The 20,248-nt window shown below is 46.0% G+C and overlaps 2 protein-coding genes across 2 annotated transcripts; both read right to left on the reverse strand.

The window, feature by feature from the left end:
- Positions 1-1,221: 1,221 nt before the first annotated feature.
- Positions 1,222-5,202, reverse strand: LOC103419785 (cation/H(+) antiporter 4-like). Its single transcript, XM_070818560.1, has 3 exons — positions 4,772-5,202; positions 2,746-3,765; positions 1,222-2,485 (listed from the first exon to the last, which is right to left on the reverse strand). The coding sequence occupies exons 1-3, from the start codon at positions 5,009-5,011 to the stop codon at positions 1,373-1,375; spliced, it is 2,373 nt and encodes a 790-aa protein (XP_070674661.1). The 5' UTR covers positions 5,012-5,202; the 3' UTR covers positions 1,222-1,372.
- Positions 5,203-14,809: 9,607 nt separating this feature from the next.
- Positions 14,810-16,592, reverse strand: LOC139194609 (uncharacterized). The gene is made up of 2 exons (XM_070819495.1): positions 15,864-16,592; positions 14,810-15,516 (listed from the first exon to the last, which is right to left on the reverse strand). Exons 1-2 carry the CDS (start codon positions 16,590-16,592, stop codon positions 14,902-14,904), a joined length of 1,344 nt encoding a protein of 447 aa, XP_070675596.1. The 3' UTR covers positions 14,810-14,901.
- Between the last annotated feature and the right edge of the window lie 3,656 nt (positions 16,593-20,248).

Consider the following 20,248-nt stretch of genomic DNA (forward strand, 5'->3'; position numbering starts at 1 on the left):
GATAGTAAACTAAGATTAACTCATTTATTTTAAATGGGAAGAAGAGGGGAAGAGGGGGAGAGACAAAACGTGGGTGGGAATGGGAGTGGGAGGTTTTTGTCCTTTTTTTTTTAAATTTAGATATATCTTAACGAAGTTGATGTTTCAATAAAAAATAATAAAATTTAGATCTAAGAAATTACATTATTGCCCATCATTTTTTTTTGTGATAAAAGACTAAATAGTCTTTTCACTCTCTTTTGGTTGACAAGGAGTGTTCTATCAATAGGTAGTTTAAATAATGTCTTCCACAATTTGCCAAAAAATGTGATTATGATACCAATATATTGAACTTATATAAGAATTACACTCCTACAGTGCTCCATAAAAAATGAGTGTGATATCAAGATCATCTCTACACACACCAAAAAAAAAAAAAAATCATTTGAATATGAGATTTCACCCTAATATCACCGAGACATTTTATGATAAAACTCGACAATAGGTAATCAAGTTGGGACAATACAAGTGATATTGATGGTGAATTATTTTGGGCTTAAAAAATTTATCAGTACATTTTCCAATAGGAGATGCAAGTATTATAAACAAATTTCATATTTCGGATAGATCAATAATAATTTAATTTTTTAGTATAAGTCAATTGAAACAACTCTCTTCCCTAGCTAAATTAACAATTTTTTTGGTCAGTACTGACACAGCGAATGTTATAAGAAAATGGATTACGAACAGTCACCCTTGAGTAGAATCTGGAACACCACAAGCGTGATAGAACTATTGAAACAAATATCAAAAGTCCCCCAAACAGAACACCAAGAAGGTGTATTTATAGTCCAACAATAAACCAAACCCGTCTAAAAAGGAAATGAAAACAAAAAACAAAACTATCAAAATCGTCCTTTAATCTTAAACTGTTGTTTTGCGACGCTCTAGTTGCTTTTCTATCCTTTCTGCTAGCTGCTCTCTTCATCAAATACCCCTTTCTAATATTTCTCTTATTTGACTTCTCCTTAATTGTCAAAATATTGATTGACCTAAAATAAAATATTGATGGATGTGAACGCTAAACTCATGAAAAACAAAATTGAATATAATCTTTCTTTTCCAATAATGAAATTGCATTCGAGTGCTGAATAATGCATTTTTTTAATCAAACTATATTTTATATCAAATTCATCTAAACTACGAAGAGGAAAATTCAAACTTGAATGCATAAGAAAAGTATATTGTTCTAATCAACTTGATTAAATCCAAATTTGCAATTATGAAAAATATTGCATTCAACATTTATATGTGCATTTTGTTCACAAAAAAATAAAAATAAAATAAAATTATACGTGCATAACTCTTCCGCTTGGCCAACCAGGGGAAGGCGTCATGTCATCATCCTTTGCTGCTGTACCACCAGAATTGAAGCTCTACAATTGATGTCCGGTGATGCAAGCAAGTCCCCTACGGTCCCTAGCTCCGGAAATTCACTCCATTCCGAAAGCCCCGCAGTCTGCTGGGACTGCACCATATGCCTTCTCCCAACTATAATTAGGTCATACTCATCTACCATAGACCGGAGCACTAAAGCCGTCTGAGGGCCATCTATCACAACCTCCTCCAAGTATATCACAAAACCCTCACCCACATCGTTATATCTAAAACCCTTCATTTCCTCGGCATCAAGTACACTATCCCAATCCGTACAGGCTTCAGAGTTTGCGGCAACAAGTCGGATCACAGTCAGGCTTATTGTGGAGTCGTTTGCCATTCTCTTGGCAAATGACAATGCTTCCCTATCGTCTTTCCCTCCCAAGAAGATTATAGCCACGGAGAAGGATGACTCGGGTGCTACAGCGGAGGTGGACCGTCCTAAATGGCCGCGGTCTACCAGGATTCCAACCGAACATGGGGCTCTTTCTAGGACACTGCAATTTAGGTTCCTTACGCTATTGTCTTCTGATTCCACTGACCCGTCCATCGACCATCTTCGGTGAAATGGGAGCACAATTAGGGAACAGAGTTTGTCCAATGCTAGGGTGCATATGTCTTCATGCATGTATTTTGGTGGAGAAATTGCTGTGAAGATGCTTAAAGATACAGCACCAAGATTTTCTCTAACAAAGTGATTGAAGTAAAGAATGACATTGTCTGAGTATGAAGTACTGGAAGTAGATTTTTTCTGCATTTGGTGGGAGATGAAAAGAGGAGAGGCTCTGCCCACTAATTCAATAAGGTGAAGGACATGAACAGCAATCGGGTTGTCTCTAGATGGACATGCTGCATCAAGTAGATTGATGAGTGCAGGCATGTTAGCTGACCTATGAATGCAAGCAAGTATTCTGAGCTCAGAATTCGGTTTCAAATGCATCATATTCCTTCTTTGGTAGCCGGCATATTTTCTAGAAGGATCATACAGGCAATTCACCAGGATTGGCATAAGAGTTGCAGTCACGATGACGCTAGTCATTGCCAAAGCGAATGCTGATTCACTGATGGTCTGCACAGAAAGAAAATGAGAGACAATTGTTCACAATGGCAGAGCGAGAAAAAAAAAAGTATCGGAGTCGCGTATATTTTTTAGGCCTATTTTTTACTGCATTAGCTCATCACATCAATTATCGTGTCTAATTATTAACAGATATAGAAATTGAATGTCACGATATCACGTGGTTAGCTAATGTGAAAATATGTCCCTTTATCTTACTTTTAACTTAAGAGACAAAAGGGTTCTGGGTAAGGAGAGAGATGGATACGTACCTGACTGTCTCTTAAATCGGTATAGGAGGCAAGATTGACAATGCCTTTGCAGCACAAAATGAAAGCAATTGATAAGGCATCGACGAAGGGCATGTTGCAATACAAGGGAACAATCAGACTGGCTATAAATTTGGTCACAAGAGCGACGAGGATGAGGATTCCATTAATTTGTGCAAAAGAGTCAGTTAAGATATGTTCCAGGGACCATAAATTTGTCCTCATTGCACTTGTAGTCACAAAGATGGGAAGCATCACATCAGAAACGAATATGTTGAGCTTTTCTTCAATAGCTGATCCTAATGGTGGTCCGGCTGGGACAGCCAAACCAAATATAAATGGGCCGAAATAAAAGCCCTGACCGTAAAGATGCGAAAGCAGGCCGGATAGGAGCACAAGGATGATGGTCATATTGACATAGCCTTTCTTGACAGGCCTATTTTCCGGGGTCTGCCTGATAATCCGCAACATTACCGGTCGAACTATGATAATCACAACAATAATATAGCCAACGGCTGCTGCTAGTGCCTTTATCATACCCCTTGTATCATGAGTCTCATTTCCCATTCTAGGAATTTGCCCCACTAATTGAAGGAACACACTGATTGTGTCACTGACTAATGCGGCAGACATGCCTAATCGACCAATCTCCGAATTCAGAATTTTCAGCTCCTCAAGAAGGCAAGCCACAACCGGAAATGGAGTCATTGAATGTAACAGAGTCATGAATGGAAGTTCAAACTGTTCGTGTTTGGTTAGGCTGAACATTTTAGCGTTGAGCGTGGCTTGGACAGCCATAGTGACTACTAAAGGCGCCACGACGCATGCAACACCAGTGTAAAAGCCTTTTTTACCTGTCCTTTTTATCATTCCCAAATCCATTTTCACTCCAATTAGAAACATGAAGAGCCCATAACCCAACTCAGACAGAAGACCGAGTGATTCTTGGCTGTTTACATTAAACAAGAAGTTCTTGTAGAATTCGTAGTGCCCAAGGAGTGTAGGGCTGAGGATTATGCCGGTCTACTTCACAAGAAACCATCTTAAGGGATCAGTAACAATTCAAGTAATCTTCGAGAGTACTAACTCTCCTCATATATTAGAGCACAAAAAAATATTCATACAAAGCAATGTTCTCTTGCCATTCTATTTGGCCATACTGTGAATCTGAGAGATCATTTATAGGGCCCGCTTCACAAAGTATTTAAACAATTGACCGTCCAACTTTTAAGTTTTCACTCAGAGTATTCCTATCAAAAAATCACCACAATCCAAAACCATTTGATCGTTCCATTAAATGGTAGTCATAATAATGTTTCTTTGAATTTGTCTAATTTTTTGTAAGGATGATTTATGAATGATATACTTAAATATAGATGGTTTGGATGGTTGAAAAAAGTTACAAAATGAGCATAAGAAGGTGTCCCTCAAATAAAATTATATGAGAGATCCTTCAACTGAAGATGATATGTGTAAATATATCACCACAATCCAAAACTATTTGATCGTTCCATTAAATTTAGTCATAATAGTGTTTCTTTGAAAAACGGTATCGTTTATTTTCTTCACTACAATTGGATGTTTTAATGGTTTTGGGTTTGTCCAATTTTTTGTAAGGATGGTATCTACTTAAATATAGATGGTTTGGATCGTCGAAAAAGTTACGAAATAAGCATCACAAGGTGTCTCTCAAATAAAATTATTTTAGAGATCCCTCAACGGAAGATGATATGTGTACATATATATATCTTCTTCTTTTTTCAATAATTTTCATGCGTAATTTTAAACTTAAAATATTTTTCAGCAAAGCGAAAACCAAGTTTACTAAACCAAATCATCGTTGGCTTAAATATATACATGAATACATGTTAGAAGAGTAAAGCCATATGCATGCGCATTGCTATTCATTCTCACATATACGCGGAATCCCTACCCTTATTTATTTTTGGATAGAGAATCCCTAGCTAATGATTAAAGCAATGTGATATAAATAGTTATATCAAAATAAGAGAGGGAAAAAAACACTTACTATAATTTGGCAGGTGAACCTTGGAACTCCAAAATAGCGAAAAACGAAATAGAAGGCTTGTGTGATGATAAAAATTAAAACCATCTGTATCTCCAGATTTGGAAGGGTATACAGCTGATTATCACTATCTGTGTAGTTTCTCGAGTACAGGCCAGGTGAATGCACGTTAGGAGGGAACTCGGTACACTCAGTAACTCTCGTTTCCGAACTGGTTAGGTTGGCCGCCGTGTGAGTCGCCATTGTTTCGTGCCTTGAAGCCTCCCTCGTGTTCTCTCTTTTTTTATCAGAAAGGCAAAGGAAGGAATGTAAGTTTGGGTTTAATTCTGCAAAGTTTAAGATCGATACTGTTGTTATATATAATACTAGGGATAAGTAACAGTAATGAAACTAATTAACCTTCCAGCATAGACTCTGAATGTCTAGAAGCCAAAGTTGTTTAAATTCAAAGCTATTGGATGGACAGATGAATAGAAGAACGAATTCCAAGGCAACAAAAGTCAGTTATATGCAGGCTTGATATTAGGGTTTATTCGCAAGTTAGATAATAATAATAATAATGGATGGACAGATGAATAGAAGAACGAATTCCAAGGCAACAAAAGTCAGTTATATGCAGGCTTGATATTAGGGTTTATTCGCAAGTTAGATAATAATAATAATAATAATAATAATAATAATAATAATAATAATAATAATAATAATAATAATAATAATAGAGATTATATTCACACATCTCAAATTACTTCTCCTACACCCTTTTAATTTTTTAATATTTTTCTTTCAAGGGTTAGTGGTGTGTAGAAAATATTAAAAATTTAAAAAGGTGTGAGAGAAGTAATTTGAGATGTGTGAATATAATCTCACTAATAAAAACCACTAGTGGCAAATATTGGTGGTTAAGTAGTTGACAATTTGTGTTTAATTTTGGAAACTGTTATTAGCAGTCCACAAATCTCATTTTACACTCCTTACAAGTGTATTTTTCTTTCTAATTATAGAAAATTTGGAGTGCAAAATGAGATTTTTGAAGTGTCAATAACAATTCTCTTAATTTTTTTGTATTTATATTTTGTGGGGCTTTGGTAAGATCGAATCACCGTGACGTCGGATTCTTCATCAAGGTTGCTAACATGTTAGTTTGACTGGCATTGACTTTTCTATAGAAAGTGGGTCATACAGAATGTATGAGTTGGCTAAGAAAGATAGATCATCATCTAAGGAAAGAAGCATATTTCTATAATTATACAAGAGACACCTTGTAAAACCATATAAAACCTTACTTAGTGCAAGAGTTGAGATAAAATTGATTGTGCAAATAACACCTTTGACTTTGTTAAGTTCATGCAAATTGAAATTGTTGGTGCCAAAACTCGATGGCGCTTGGCACGAGGTTCAACAGGTATATATTTCGAGTGTTGCGTTCGGCCTTGGTGTCACGGGATGACTTGAGAGAAAGAGAGAATAGGAGTGCTGTTGTTGGAGGCTGCCAATAAACAATGTTTCAATGTGTGTAAATTTGCGCGTAAATCTAACTTCTTAACAAAATGATTGTGTACCTGTTTGGGCCCAAAATAACAGTTTGGGCCGAGGGAGGTATCACTTTCGGCCCGGACTGACGTACGGCGAGAGAGTCATAGGGGCGTTCAGCTCATGGGCTTTTAGGCCTAGATCGGTTAAATCAGAGTGCAAGTCGAGTCCTAATACAATAGGGACCCTCGACGAGATCAGTAAAACTAGAAGGCGAATCCGGCTCAGTTAAGGACTAGATTCGTAGTCCTAGCAGAGATAGGACTGATTGAGGTAACGTTAATCCGGAGAGGGAAACCTAGTTCGAATAGGATTAGAACTCGGGCTCGGTGTTCTGCTACTATAAATACAAGACATTCAGCAATGGAAAAGCCCCCACAAAATCAATACAAAATTGCCCTGCGCAAACTCTCACAACTTGAGATCTTTTTCTTTTCCTTTTTCGCTGACACATCTTCCGTTGGCATCAACAGCACTGTGGAAGCAACCGGTGATATCTTAAGTCGGCATAGATAGCTCTGTCACCGTAGAGTCGGTTGGTCTCGCAGTATCTTCCGTTGGCATCAACAGCACTGCGGCGAGAACGGTCGATTACCTATCCAAGTCTCGGTCGAGAAGGGTTTTTCGAATCCTTGTTGGTCGAGGTCATCTCATTAGCCTTCTCGGCGAGGTGAGGTGTCACAGTTATTACATTCGGCACATTGCAAGCCGAATTCGGTTCGTGAACTTTGTAAGAAATAGCAGCCTTGTCTTCAGGCTCGAGAACCCAAGAGGCCGAGATGTGTTCCTTTCTCGGCCGCAATCGCAAGACGCAGAAGTCAGTAGCGCGACCCAACGCAGCATCATCAAATTTACTCCTCGGCCGAGCCTCGGCCGACGAGTTGGCACGCCCCGCAATCACCGAAGGACGTAGTTAGCTTAGAATATACTCGGCCTGCGCGCCACGTAGGCTTTGTAATTTCTAGGGTCAACATTTTGGCACGCCCAGTGGGACCCAGTGCTAAACTACGAAGTTCATGCCAATTGAAACACGATCGGTAAAAAAGAAAACAGCTATGGGAAAGTCGACAGCCGATTTACCGAGTCAGAGCATAGGACAGAGTGTGCCACAGGCGCAGAATCCCCTTAGCGTTGGTACACCTGAGTCCACGAGCGCGACTCGCCGAGAGAGAGAACTTAATCTCGGCGGTCAACTCCGTGGTTTAGAGATCCCAAACAGAAACACATGCGTTCTCAATGAAGGGATAATAGAGGAATGTGACGAGGATGGTGGTGAAGGAACAGACCCACCAACGAGGTCGTTTCTCCGAAAGCGACTGGACGAGCAGTCTCGGTCAGTCTTGCAGACGTTCAGTCGAGGCATTGACAAGCTGCAGGACGCGATACTCAGTGCCAACGATCGGCAAACCAAACTGCTCGAAATGCTGGTTAGCCAAGTTGGTGGCAGCAGGCCTTTCGATCTTCGCCAACCTTGTTTACCAGAAAACAACCCGGCACCGATTGTACCGGCCGGGCCTATTCTTGCCCCGCTCAAAACAATTAACTTGGAGAAGGGAGGAGGGTCGAACAGTAGGTCAGACGGGACCGACCAGAGGGTCGAAGCAGCATCTGTTGATATGACCGAAGTTCAGCGGATGATCGACTCGGCTATGAAGAAAGGGCCGAAGTTTCCCAAGTTTATTCATCCGTACCCAGCTTACGTGGAAACGTTTGGATACCCGAAGGGCTTCAAGATCCCAGATTTTAGTCTTTTTGCTGGTGAATCGTCCCTGTCTTCGTTGGAGCACGTGGCTCGTTTCACCGCGCAATGTGGAGATGTGAATAGTGATTTCCACAAGTTGCGGCTGTTCAATTTTTCATTGACCGGCTCGGCATTTGCCTGGTACATCAATCTCCCGCCTAATTCCGTCCAAAACTGGGAGGAGTTGGTCGAGAAGTTCCACGAGCAATTTTATCGGCCGGGGATGGAGATGTCAGTTTCTTCATTAGCACGGATGGCTCAAGCATCTGATGAGTCACCAATGGATTATCTTACTAGGTTTAAATCGGCTAGGAATTGGTGCCGAGTGCCCTTACCCGAAGTCGAATTTGTCAGGCTTGCTTTGAATGGTCTTGACATCGAATACAAAAAGAAATTCTTGGGGGCAAATTTTCGGGATATGTATGAATTGGCCCAGCATGTCGAGCAGTACGATTATTTGCTCCGCGAGGAAAAGACTTCGAAGACTCCAACTCGGGGAACGATTTACAAGAACCCTACTGTCAATTATGCATCAACCGAGGATGAATGTGTTAGTGTGGATGCGGCTGAGATAGTAATAGATAAACCATACATTTGCAAGGCATTGACTCAGGTTGATTCTAGAGAAGCCAAAAGTCGCTCGGCCACTGAAGGAACATCGAAACCGTCAAAGGTTTATACTTTTGATATTACCAAGGCTGACGCAATTTTTGACCAACTGTTATCAGCAAGAATCATTAAGCTTCGGCCTGGTCATAACATTCCTAAGGCCGAGGAGCTTAAAGGAAAGGTGTATTGCAAATACCACAATTCGAGCAAACACACGACAAACAATTGCGTCGTATTTCGTGATAACGTCCAAAGCTGGATTGATAATGGCAAACTGAAGTTCCCCGAGAAGAGGATGAGTGTTGATACTGATCCGTTCCCCACGGCAACAGTAAATATGGTCGACGCGTACCTACCCAAGGACAAAGGGAAAGGCAAGGCTGAAGTGGTTGAGACACAACGCCCGCGGAATCAGAATGTTCGGCCACGGTTCATGGCCGATTCGCGTTCAAATAAACCATCTGCGGCCTTAACGGGGCCCGCTATTGTCAAATCTTTGACGGAGTGTAGCGCCGATGAAGATAGTGGGACAGCGGTTCTGTGCAGGAAATGTAAAGCGAAGGTCGACAGTGAACCAGAAGAGAAACCTTCTTCGCAACCTGTGGCCGTAACTCGGCAAAAGATAGCCAATGAAGACCAACATCATGGGGTTTTTGGGAGGCTCGGTCCTAAAGTACGGATGGAAGAGACACCCCCGGTCAGGCGGCGCCTCGATTTTGATGCTTCATTTTATGACGATGATTACTATAAGCGTAATTCTAGCAGTTCAGGATCATCACGGAGTCAAAAGACCTTCAAGCCTCCTGAGCCTAGAGATCAACGTTGGTATACATACCATTCTTCGAAGGGCGTCTATACCGCGTTGTCCAAATCTCAGAAACGCCGGCATCAACGGATAGATTGCATGGCTCGCCGACAAGCAGCCCAAGAAACTTCAGCCCCTAAGTGGCGACCGAAGGATACAGTTGCCACTAATGAAAAGCGACCACCTCCACCAATTATGACAGAGTTGGCTCAGGGGAAACGGCTGGTCGATCAAGACGTCGAGACCATGTTTGAAGAAGCTGATAAGCGGATCAAACTTCTCATTCGACCAGGGGAAATGAAGGCACGTGTTGAACATTTCAGGCAAAAGGCCGAAAGCAAACTATCCCCGCTAGCTATACAAGAGCCTATGGTCAAAATTCGACGGAATTTGCACCCCCCGTTCCTTGGGGAGTCTTTGGAATATATGCGAGAATTTCATAAGGAACATTCGGCCAACGATTTGTATGGTTTGCTGAAGGCATGTCAGGACACCATTGATCTTGTCTTGACTTGTCCGGATGCTGAGCGGATCATCCAGAAGACCTCAGATCCAGGATTGAAAGCAAGGTTCCAGCACATACGAGAAGCTCGTGTCTTTGGATTTGAAGTTGACCCGTATACCGATATCGATGTCGCTGACCTTCCTTTCTCGCTAGAGGACCTTCAGTATTTACGGTATCACTTTGAAGTATTTTCGGCGGTTTCTCTCTTCGGCCTTACGACCGATGAAATCGCCCGTATTGCCCGTCTTGATGCTTATCTCGACACTAGGGATGCTCGGCTACATTACCAGGAGCAGGTTCAGGACTTGACCCCAAGTTCATTGTCAATCTCGACCTTACCTGAGGCGGTCACGCGGAGCCAACAAGTGGCCGAAGCAGCTCCGCCGAGTGACATTATTGAAGGGACGGAAGAATCTCGTTGTCCGACTCTGACGACAACCGAGTCCGTAGTCGCTAACCAACCGAACGAGGAGGGTCTCGACCGGATGGGCCCGTCCGTCCTGGATAATATGGAAATTAGTATGGTTCATGTATTACCTGCCGATTTTCAATCAAGCACGGCTCAACCAAATTTCCTCGATGGAGATGTGGTTGTCGAGGAACCTGGCCATGTTGATTTTATATCGATTGCTGAAGGCGAGTCAACAGCAAGAGATGATAGCCTAAAGGCCGCTTTGGCCGAATTGTTCCCTCGTTTATCATCGGCCAAGCTTCACCATTTAAAGCCATTGTATGTAACGGCACACATCGAGGGATATCCGGTTTCTAAAGTTTTTGTCGATTGTGGAGCTACTGTCAATATTATGCCCCTGAACATCATGAAGGCCTTACGCCGTTCAAATGACGAACTTATTCCGTCAGGGATCACAATGAGCAGTTTTGTCGGCGACAAGTCCCACACCAAAGGTGTGCTTCCGTTAACTGTGAATATTTCCGGTCGCACCCATATGACCGCCTTTTTTGTGGTTGATTCCAAAACCGAGTATAATGCACTGCTCGGCCGAGATTGGATTCATCAAACCAGCTGTATTCCTTCCTCATTGTACCAAGTGCTTGTCTTTTGGGACGGCAAATCGGTCACTGTTCATCCGGCCGATAGCCAGCCCTTTGAAGCCAACATGATTCAAGCACGGTATTATGACGATCACGTCGGCTATATTACGTTGCAAGGCTTCAATGAAGAAGGACGGCCGACTCGGATTTCCGTTCAGAAAGCTATCGAGGTTGGCGCCAAGACTGTCCAGCAGGATTCGGCGAGACTCGGATTAGCTAACTTTCTCCCCGAAACCGATGTTTGACACCGATCGGGAAACACGTAGGGCCGCGGTTTCATCTACCATGGAACGACTGCTAGCCCATTGGTATACGATATCTAAACAACCAAATTCGGGCGTCAACCTCGTCGAGTTCCTTGCTGAGGGAGATAATGGGCCTGTATTATCTTTTGATAAAATTCGAGCCGCCCCGGCCGAGCTCGAAGATCATCGGCCCCTTGTTAAGGACCCTTTGGAAGAGATTAATGTTGGGACGGTCGATGACCCACGACTTTTGTTTATTAGTGCGTTACTTCCTCAACAAATGAATGACGAGTTGCGGGCCTTGCTTACGGAATTCAAAGATTGTTTTGCTTGGAGTTATCATGAAATGCCCGGCTTAGATCGTGCTTTGGTCGAGCATGAATTACGTATTAAGCCCGGATTCAAGCCTTTCCGTCAGCCACCTCGTCGATTCTCGACCGAAGTACAACTCAGTGTTAAGGACGAATTAGTTCGGCTTTTGAAAGCCGGGTTCATTCGGACAGCTCGATATGTCGAATGGTTGGCGAATATTGTTCCTGTATTAAAGAAAAGTGGTGCACTGCGCATCTGCACCGATTTTCGCAATCTGAATCTGGCAACGCCCAAAGATGAGTATACAATGCCGATTTCAGATCTGTTAATCGATGCCGCGGCGAATCATGCGATCTTATCTTTTATGGATGGACATGCCGGATACAACCAAATATTTATTGCCGAAGCCGATGTGCACAAAACTGCTTTCCGGTGCCCGGGGGCACTCGGCACTTACGAATGGGTTGTCATGCCATTCGGCCTCAAGAATGCCGGCGCCACGTACCAACGGGCGATGAACACCATCTTCCATGATTTAATTGGCACCATCGTCGAAGTTTATATCGACGATGTTGTCGTCAAATCTAAACGCCGACAGACACATCTGGACGATCTCCGACAGGCTTTCCTCCGTATGCATCAGCACAACCTCAAGATGAATCCTGCCAAGTGTGCCTTCGGTGTATCGGCCGGGAATTTTCTTGGTTTCCTCGTACATCATCGTGGGATTGAAGTCGATGAGAACAAGGCACGCGCAATCATCACCGCCCCACCCCCAACAACGAAGAAACAATTACAGTCCTTACTCGGCCAGATCAATTTTTTACGCCGATTTATTGCTAATTCGGCAGGTAAAATGAAAGCCTTTTCCACACTTTTGAAGCTCAAGGACTCCGATAAGTTCATGTGGAATGAGGAGCACCAGGCGGCGTTCACACAGATCAAGGTTTCCCTTATAAACCCACCTGTCCTGGTCCCTCCTCAGCGCGGTAAGCCTCTCAAGCTGTACATTTCAGCGGCCGACGAGTCCATCGGTTGCCTCCTCGCGCAAGACAATGATGCCGGCCGGGAACAGGCTATCTTCTACCCCAGCCGTAATCTGAGTCCTCCGAAGATCAATTATTCCGCCGTTGAGAAGCTCTGTCTCGCCGTGTTCTTCGCTGCATCCAAGCTTCGGCATTACATGCTCCCGTCGGTCACCCAAGTCATTGCCCAGACCGACGTTATCCGGTACATGCTTACCCGGCCAATTGTGAAGGGCCGAATTGGGAAATGGACGATGGCGTTGTCCGAGTTTAGTTTGCAATACGTGCCGCAAAAAGCTGTGAAAGGACAGGCGTTGGCCGATTTCCTTGCCCAGCACCCTTCGCCTTACGATTTCGGGGGTGCTGATGTCGAGATTGGCATGGTGGTGACCCGCGACAACTATTGGACGATGTATTTCGATGGTTCCAGTACTTCGTCCTCGGCCGGTGCAGGCATCGTCATTCAGTCTCCTCACAACGATCGTTGGTATTTTTCGCTCAAATTGGATTTCGACTGTACCAATAATCAGGTCGAGTACGAGGCTCTGGTCATTGGTCTAGGCCTCCTTCTTGACCTACATGCCACTCGTGTCCTCGTCCTCGGGGATTCTGAACTAGTGATTAACCAAATTAATGGGTCTTTTCGTTGCATGAGTTGTACTCTGGCGCCTTACCACATGATCGCCAGCTATTTGGCCGAGTCCTTTGACGGCATTACATTCGAGCATATTTCTCGGGTTCATAATACCGACGCAGACGAGTTGGCTCAAATCGCCTCCGGTGCACAACTCTTGGGGGGCAAGCTAGGCCGGGAGATACCAATATTACAACAATTATACCCGGCCTTGGTTGATCAGCAAATCCTCCGTCGAGACAATGTGATACGCACCAGGGTCATGTCCTTGCCTTCGTTGTTGGATCGGCAGGACCAGGACTCTATAGAAATTTGCGCGGCCGAGGCAGTACCAGATGATTGGAGAAAGCCCATTATGCAGTACCTTGACAATCCTAACGGAAAACACAGTCGCAGGACACGGGCTCACGCCACGAACTATGTCACGTACCAGAGCGAGTTGTACCGAAAGGGCGGAGATGGTTTGTTATTGCTATGCCTCGGCCCTCAAGAGAGTGCTTGAGCGATCGCAGAGGTTCATGAAGGGGTATGCGGAGCTCACCAGTCTGGACGAAAAATGCGATGGCTACTCCGACGACACGGTTATTTTTGGCCGAGAATACTGAAAGATTGTATCGAGTTTGCACGAGGATGCGTGCAGTGCCAAATCCATGGGCCTATACAAAGGGTCCCGGCCGAATCGCTACATTCGGTCATTAAGCCGTGGCCGTTTAGAGGATGGGCCATGGACGTAATCGGCAAAATCACGCTGACTTCTGGAGCTGCTAAGCATGCATGGATAATAGTCGCAACTGATTACTTTACTAAGTGGGTCGAAGCAAAATCATATGCCGAATTAACGTCTAAAGAAGTTTGCGATTTCGTGGAGGAACACATTGTGACCCGGTTCGGTGTACCAGAAACGATCATAACCGACAATGGAACAATCTTCACAGCCGAAAGGTTTAAGGAATACACGGCCAATTTGAAAATTCGGCTGGAACAGTCCACACCGTATTATCCACAGGCGAATGGGCAGGCCGAGGCAAGTAATAAAGTGCTGATTGGCATCCTCGAAAAAATAATAAAAGAGAGGCCTGGCATGTGGCATTTGAAGTTGAACGAGGCATTATGGGCATACCGAACGTCGTCCCGATCGGCGACTGCAACAACCCCGTACGCATTGACTTACGGTCACGATGCGGTGCTACCAGTCGAGTTGAGCATAAATTCGTTGCGATTAATTGAACAAAGTAGTTTGTTTAGCGCCGAATATAATCAGTCCATGAGACAGGAACTAGAAGATTTGGAAGAGGCGCGACTTGACGCTTATAACTTACTAGTGGCACAGAAACAGATTGCCGAACGAGCCTATAACCAAAAGGTACGACAGAAAACGTTCGGCGAGGGTGAATTGGTGTGGTAAACGGTGTTGCTCGTAGGAATAAAAGATCCTAGGTTCGGCAAGTGGTCGCCGAATTGGGAAGGGCCGTTCATTGTGCATAAGGTATACGGTAAAGGGGCGTATCATCTTAAAGACCGGACTGGAGTAGTTCACAAATTACCAATTAATGGGAAGTTCTTGAAGAAATACTATCCGGTCACATGGGAAATGCGTGAATAAAAAGTTTGTTGTCGGAAAAGTCATTCCATTAAAATTGACAGGTATTACAAAAATGAGTAGGTCTAATACATTCAAGGAGACGAGGGAAGAAGAGTGCTGAGCAGAGCTTTCAATTCCAACCACCGCACGTCGGCCATGATGACTTCGGCTTGCCGATTCTTTTTGTCTAGCCTCAGGCGCTCGACCCGTTTTTTGGCCGCCGCATACTCAGTTAGGCGATCCTTCCCGCCTGACTCGAAGTCCCTCGCAAGTTCAGAAGCAATGACCGACCGGCGTTTTGCTAGTTCGGCCATCTGACGGTCGAGCTCGGCTAACGCTTCTCCTTTTGCCCGTAGATCGTCAATCTTCGGACGGAGGGTGTCTTGAACGGCCGTGGCGGCTTGCAGGTCCTGTTCGGCCTTCAGAGCAGTCTGGAAGATGCCAAATGTCTCCCGAACGCGCTCCAAAGCAGACGATGCCCGAACAATGGCATCTCCGCTTAGGCGACCGTCGGCCCCAAGGTCGTTCAGACACACGCCGAGCAGATCAAGACCGTTGCGCTCAAGTACTTGCGATGAAGAGAGCGACAGGACTTCTCGCAACTGGGTTAGGGCGCTTGGATCGGCAGCCTCAGTTGGAGCGGCCGAAGGGCCGGACTCTGCAGTCGTGCTGGAGAGGAGAGCTTTGAATTCAACCTCCCATGAAGCCTGCACGAATAAACAAGGTTAAGCTTAAAGGAAGTCATGACAAGAATAGCAAGAAGGTGTCGTTTTTAACCTACCGAGAGGAGACCTCGGCCATGTCCCCAGGGTCGTTGCTCGAACCTAAAGAACTCAATGGCCGAGCCCAGTGTCTCAGATTGCTTCTCACTTCACGAGGCCGATGAAGGTTATCTACGTTTGATGGCCACTGAGGCGGCCAGGAAATATAGATAACGCCCTTCGGCGCATAGAATTGACGGTGAAAAGAATGTACAGGCACCTGACATTTAGTTTTTCCTTGTTTAGAATTCTAAAGCAGAAAAGCAATCAGGAGGAAAATTGAAGGTACTTACAAAAGCCGAGGTAACCTCTTGTGGAGGGATGTGGAAGCCTTGGTCTTGAGGATGGATCGGCGATTCCGCCGTGGCCTCGGGTTCCTCGAGCAGGCGTTTGCCACGGTCGGCTGCCGATGGGCCGACTGGCGCAGCTGCTTCAGTGGAGGCAGGGACGTCCTGATCTTGAGAAGGAACGAGAGGTTCGGCCGCCGGGGTCGGTTCCTCGACCGTGCGCTTGCCACGATTAGCCGAGGAGGGGCCGGGTTGAACCGCCATCTCGGATACTGGAGGAGTTTGTTGACGAGTAGGAGGACGACGCGCCAGCGGGACCTCGTCGCTCCCCTCACTCTCTTCCAGCACGAAGACCGTGGGCTTTGGATTCTTGGGAGAGGTTTCCTCAGTCGTAGGAACCGCCTGGTGTGAGACAGGTGCCTTCTCGACAGAGGGAGGTACGACTGATTCGCCGGCCACAGAAGTAGGCCGCGCTGGGACCGTCTCTATGGCCGAAGCCGGCTGTTTCTTAACCCCAGAATGGCCGGCGGCGGGAGAAGGGGAAGCACTGGGAGTCGTCGTGTGGCTGGAAATAACGTGGATCTCCCGTGCACCTTTCTTCGCCAGTTGTTTGACCCGCTTGGCAGGCGGGGAAGGCTCGATAGCCGGCCCGGCCTCTTGGCGAGGCCGTTTGATCAGCCCGGCCCTACCAGCAGGTTTGTCCTTTTTGGCCACGACCGATTTTTTCCCGGCCATAGCAGCGGCAACTGCCTCTGTCTTTCTCAAAGGCCGACTACCTAAAAGGATAAAGACAATTCAGTAGGGCGTACAATATGCAAGGTTGAAGAAAAATGGGGAATTGAACAACTACCTTGAGAGTGGGGGGCCGGGGCTTTCTTAGGTCGGTTACCGAAGAGCCTGCTTAGTACATCTTCGACCGGCGCACCGAAGAACTCCTGAGTGTAATTTTCCCACCACTCACCGAAGGTGTCAGTGCAATGGGTTTCTGGGGTGGCCGGTCGTAGGCGAAATCTTTGGCAGTATTCTTGAAACTCCTTCGCGGCAGTCAATACTGTGCGGGAAGAGAGAAGGGGGACGGGACAGCCCTGAAGATAGCCGAGCTGACGGGCAAGGAAGTTCGGATGGTACACTTCCCACCCCGACCGTTTCCCGTCGCAGCCGAGAGGAAGGTCGCGAGCAAGCACGAACGACCCCCAGGTTTGGCGAAGAGCGGCATCCTCCTCTGCGGCCCACGTAGAGGTAGGCAGTCTGATGGAGGGGGGTAATCGCGACGACGACAAATCAGGAATTCGTCGCTTGAGAGATCGTCAAGGGCAAAGAGGTACCTAAATACCTCTTCGGCCTGATGAGGAGGCGTTGGTCGGGAGGCTAGCTGAGGACCAAGAGCCTCTGTTGCTGAGAAATCAGCTATAGCCGGCCGAAGGGAGGCGAAGTACACCTGCAACCAGAGCTGGAAGACCCAGAGAGGGCCATTCTGGTGGGGGTCCACCGTGTGGAGAGTCGCCTCGGCCAGGCAACGGAAGAGGTGGGCAAGAATATTAGAACTCAGCGCCAGGACGTGACCGCTGGCCAGGGCTTCGGCCACTGGCATATTCTCGACCAAACATTTGTTTGATTTGGTACAACAAATGTATTTGTTGTACCAGTAGAAGAGGAAGGCTTCATGCTCTCCCTCTCGCAGGTCCTCTTCCCCTCGACCGGCGAAGTGAAGGTAGAGGGTGTTGTAGTTGAGAAAGTTCTTGTGGAGCTTCTGTATTTCATCCCTCGACGGGATGTGACCGTCACTGTTCAGGGTCTCGAAGGCTCGACGGTCAAAGAGCGTCTTCAGATCGATATTCGACGGGTGCCCGGAGAGGGTCGCGTCGATAGGGATCCCGGTGGCCGAGGTCCCCAAAATGGCGGTGATGTCCAGGATGGTGGGACCAATGGGACCAAGGGGAAGGACCATTGTGTTGGTGGCTGAGCACCAGAAGCATAGAGCGGCTAGGAGCAGCTCCTTGTCAGGGACAATGTCCATCGACGAAAGGAGGATGGCGTCGTAGATACCCAGGATTTTCCATTTTTCGCCGAAGAGCCGTTCCATTCGGACAACCCAGGTCGCCCAGGTGGTGGTCGTCGAGGGCCAGGAGCCTTGGGGCTTTGCCGCTTCCCATCTCGACCATTCAAACCCTTGGAGCAAGGGTGTAAGGCAGTGTTCCTGGAGAAGACCAGTGATGGTCGGCGGGATTGTTGCCTTGAAGAGAGGACCCAGGATTTGGTGGACGGTGCTCATGTCGTTCTCGAACCGTATATTCTTGATCGAGCTCCGATCAAGGATCTTTTGATGCTGGTCGCATTCCCGGGAAAGCTTGGAGATGAAGGAGGCCATTGTAAAAGCACAGCGTAAGGAGGTTTTCTGGGTTGGGGATTTGAGGACGAAAACTTGGAATGGAGGAATGCACTTGAGAGCAAGGGTAGGGGATTTCAGGAAGTTTGAGAACGTAAAGTACAAATGAGGAAATTTCGGTATTTATAGAGTAATGGGAGGAAGAGCAATCGTTCGAAATTCAAAACAAAGGGCAAAATCGACCGGAGGAATCGTTGATCATGATGAGCATTTGGGGAATGCGGTTGAGAAGACCGACGGTTTTAGGTTTTGGGGGCGCACGATCGCGTGTGACGGCGAAGTTAATGACGAAAGACGGTTCGACGCCTACACGATGACATGAGGGCTCACGGACTGATGAAATGGCTCGCGGATTGAGATAGTGGTCATAATGGCAAGACGGTTCGGGCAGGCGCACGCTTCAGACGTCATTATCGGGGATTGGCCATGTTAGGGGATGCCACGTGGCGAGTGGTTTAGCAGGATCAAGATCGTGCGATCATGTTCAATAAATGCGCCTTGGAACTCGGGTATTGGGATCCTGAGTGGTAGATTCGCTTCTTCAAGGCCGAAACTCAGCCGAAGGTTTCAGGCCGAGGACCTCAAAAGCGAGGGGGCAATGTTTGGGCCCAAAATAACAGTTTGGGCCGAGGGAGGTATCACTTTCGGCCCGGACTGACGTACGGCGAGAGAGTCATAGGGGCGTTCAGCTCATGGGCTTTTAGGCCTAGATCGGTTAAATCAGAGTGCAAGTCGAGTCCTAATACAATAGGGACCCTCGACGAGATCAGTAAAACTAGAAGGCGAATCCGGCTCAGTTAAGGACTAGATTCGTAGTCCTAGCAGAGATAGGACTGATTGAGGTAACGTTAATCCGGAGAGGGAAACCTAGTTCGAATAGGATTAGAACTCGGGCTCGGTGTTCTGCTACTATAAATACAAGACATTCAGCAATGGAAAAGCCCCCACAAAATCAATACAAAATTGCCCTGCGCAAACTCTCACAACTTGAGATCTTTTTCTTTTCCTTTTTCGCTGACACATCTTCCGTTGGCATCAACAGCACTGTGGAAGCAACCGATGATATCTTAAGTCGGCATAGATAGCTCTGTCACCGTAGAGTCGGTCGGTCTCGCAGTATCTTCCGTTGGCATCAACAGCACTGCGGCGAGAACGGTCGATTACCTATCCAAGTCTCGGTCGAGAAGGGTTTTTCGAATCCTTGTTGGTCGAGGTCATCTTATTAGCCTTCTCGGCGAGGTGAGGTGTCACAGTTATTACATTCGGCACATTGCAAGCCGAATTCGGTTCGTGAACTTTGTAAGAAATAGCAGCCTTGTCTTCAGGCTCGAGAACCCAAGAGGCCGAGACGTGTTCCTTTCTCGGCCGCAATCGTAAGACGCAGAAGTCAGTAGCGCGACCCAACGCAGCATCATCAAATTTACTCCTCGGCCGAGCCTCGGCCGACGAGTTGGCACGCCCCGCAATCACCGAAGGACGTAGTTAGCTTAGAATATACTCGGCCTGCGCGCCACGTAGGCTTTGTAATTTCTAGGGTCAACAGTACCGAGTGGGATGCTAGTTCGGTTAAGTTCTTTTATGTGCCTTGAGCCAACGAGGACTTCAAATTTAGTGTAACTTTGTGTATGCTTGGCTAAAAATTAAATAAAAGCGAAATAGAAACTAAAGTGAGAAACATAATGTAATCATTTCATGATGGAGTCATGACTACAAACCTTCGCATAAGTAAAATCTAAGTAGATGGGCCAAGCTACATAACTTGAAATGTAAATTGAGCGAAAATGTAAAGAGACCAATAAAACTCTAGCAAGATTCAATCCATGAAGGGCAAGATAATGATAGAGGAGTCCACTAAGATCAATGGTGTTAGATTGAACTTAGTACAAAACATGCACCTCATAGAGGAAATCAGGGTGGTTGGAATTGCACATTAATCGAATCATACTACGGGTGACAGAGTTGCAAGAGTTTTAGATCTTAGGGATTGCAATTTCACATAAACCGA

The sequence above is a fragment of the Malus domestica genome, chromosome 03 (assembly GCF_042453785.1).
Source record: "Malus domestica chromosome 03, GDT2T_hap1".
Taxonomy (NCBI): Eukaryota; Viridiplantae; Streptophyta; class Magnoliopsida; order Rosales; family Rosaceae; genus Malus; species Malus domestica.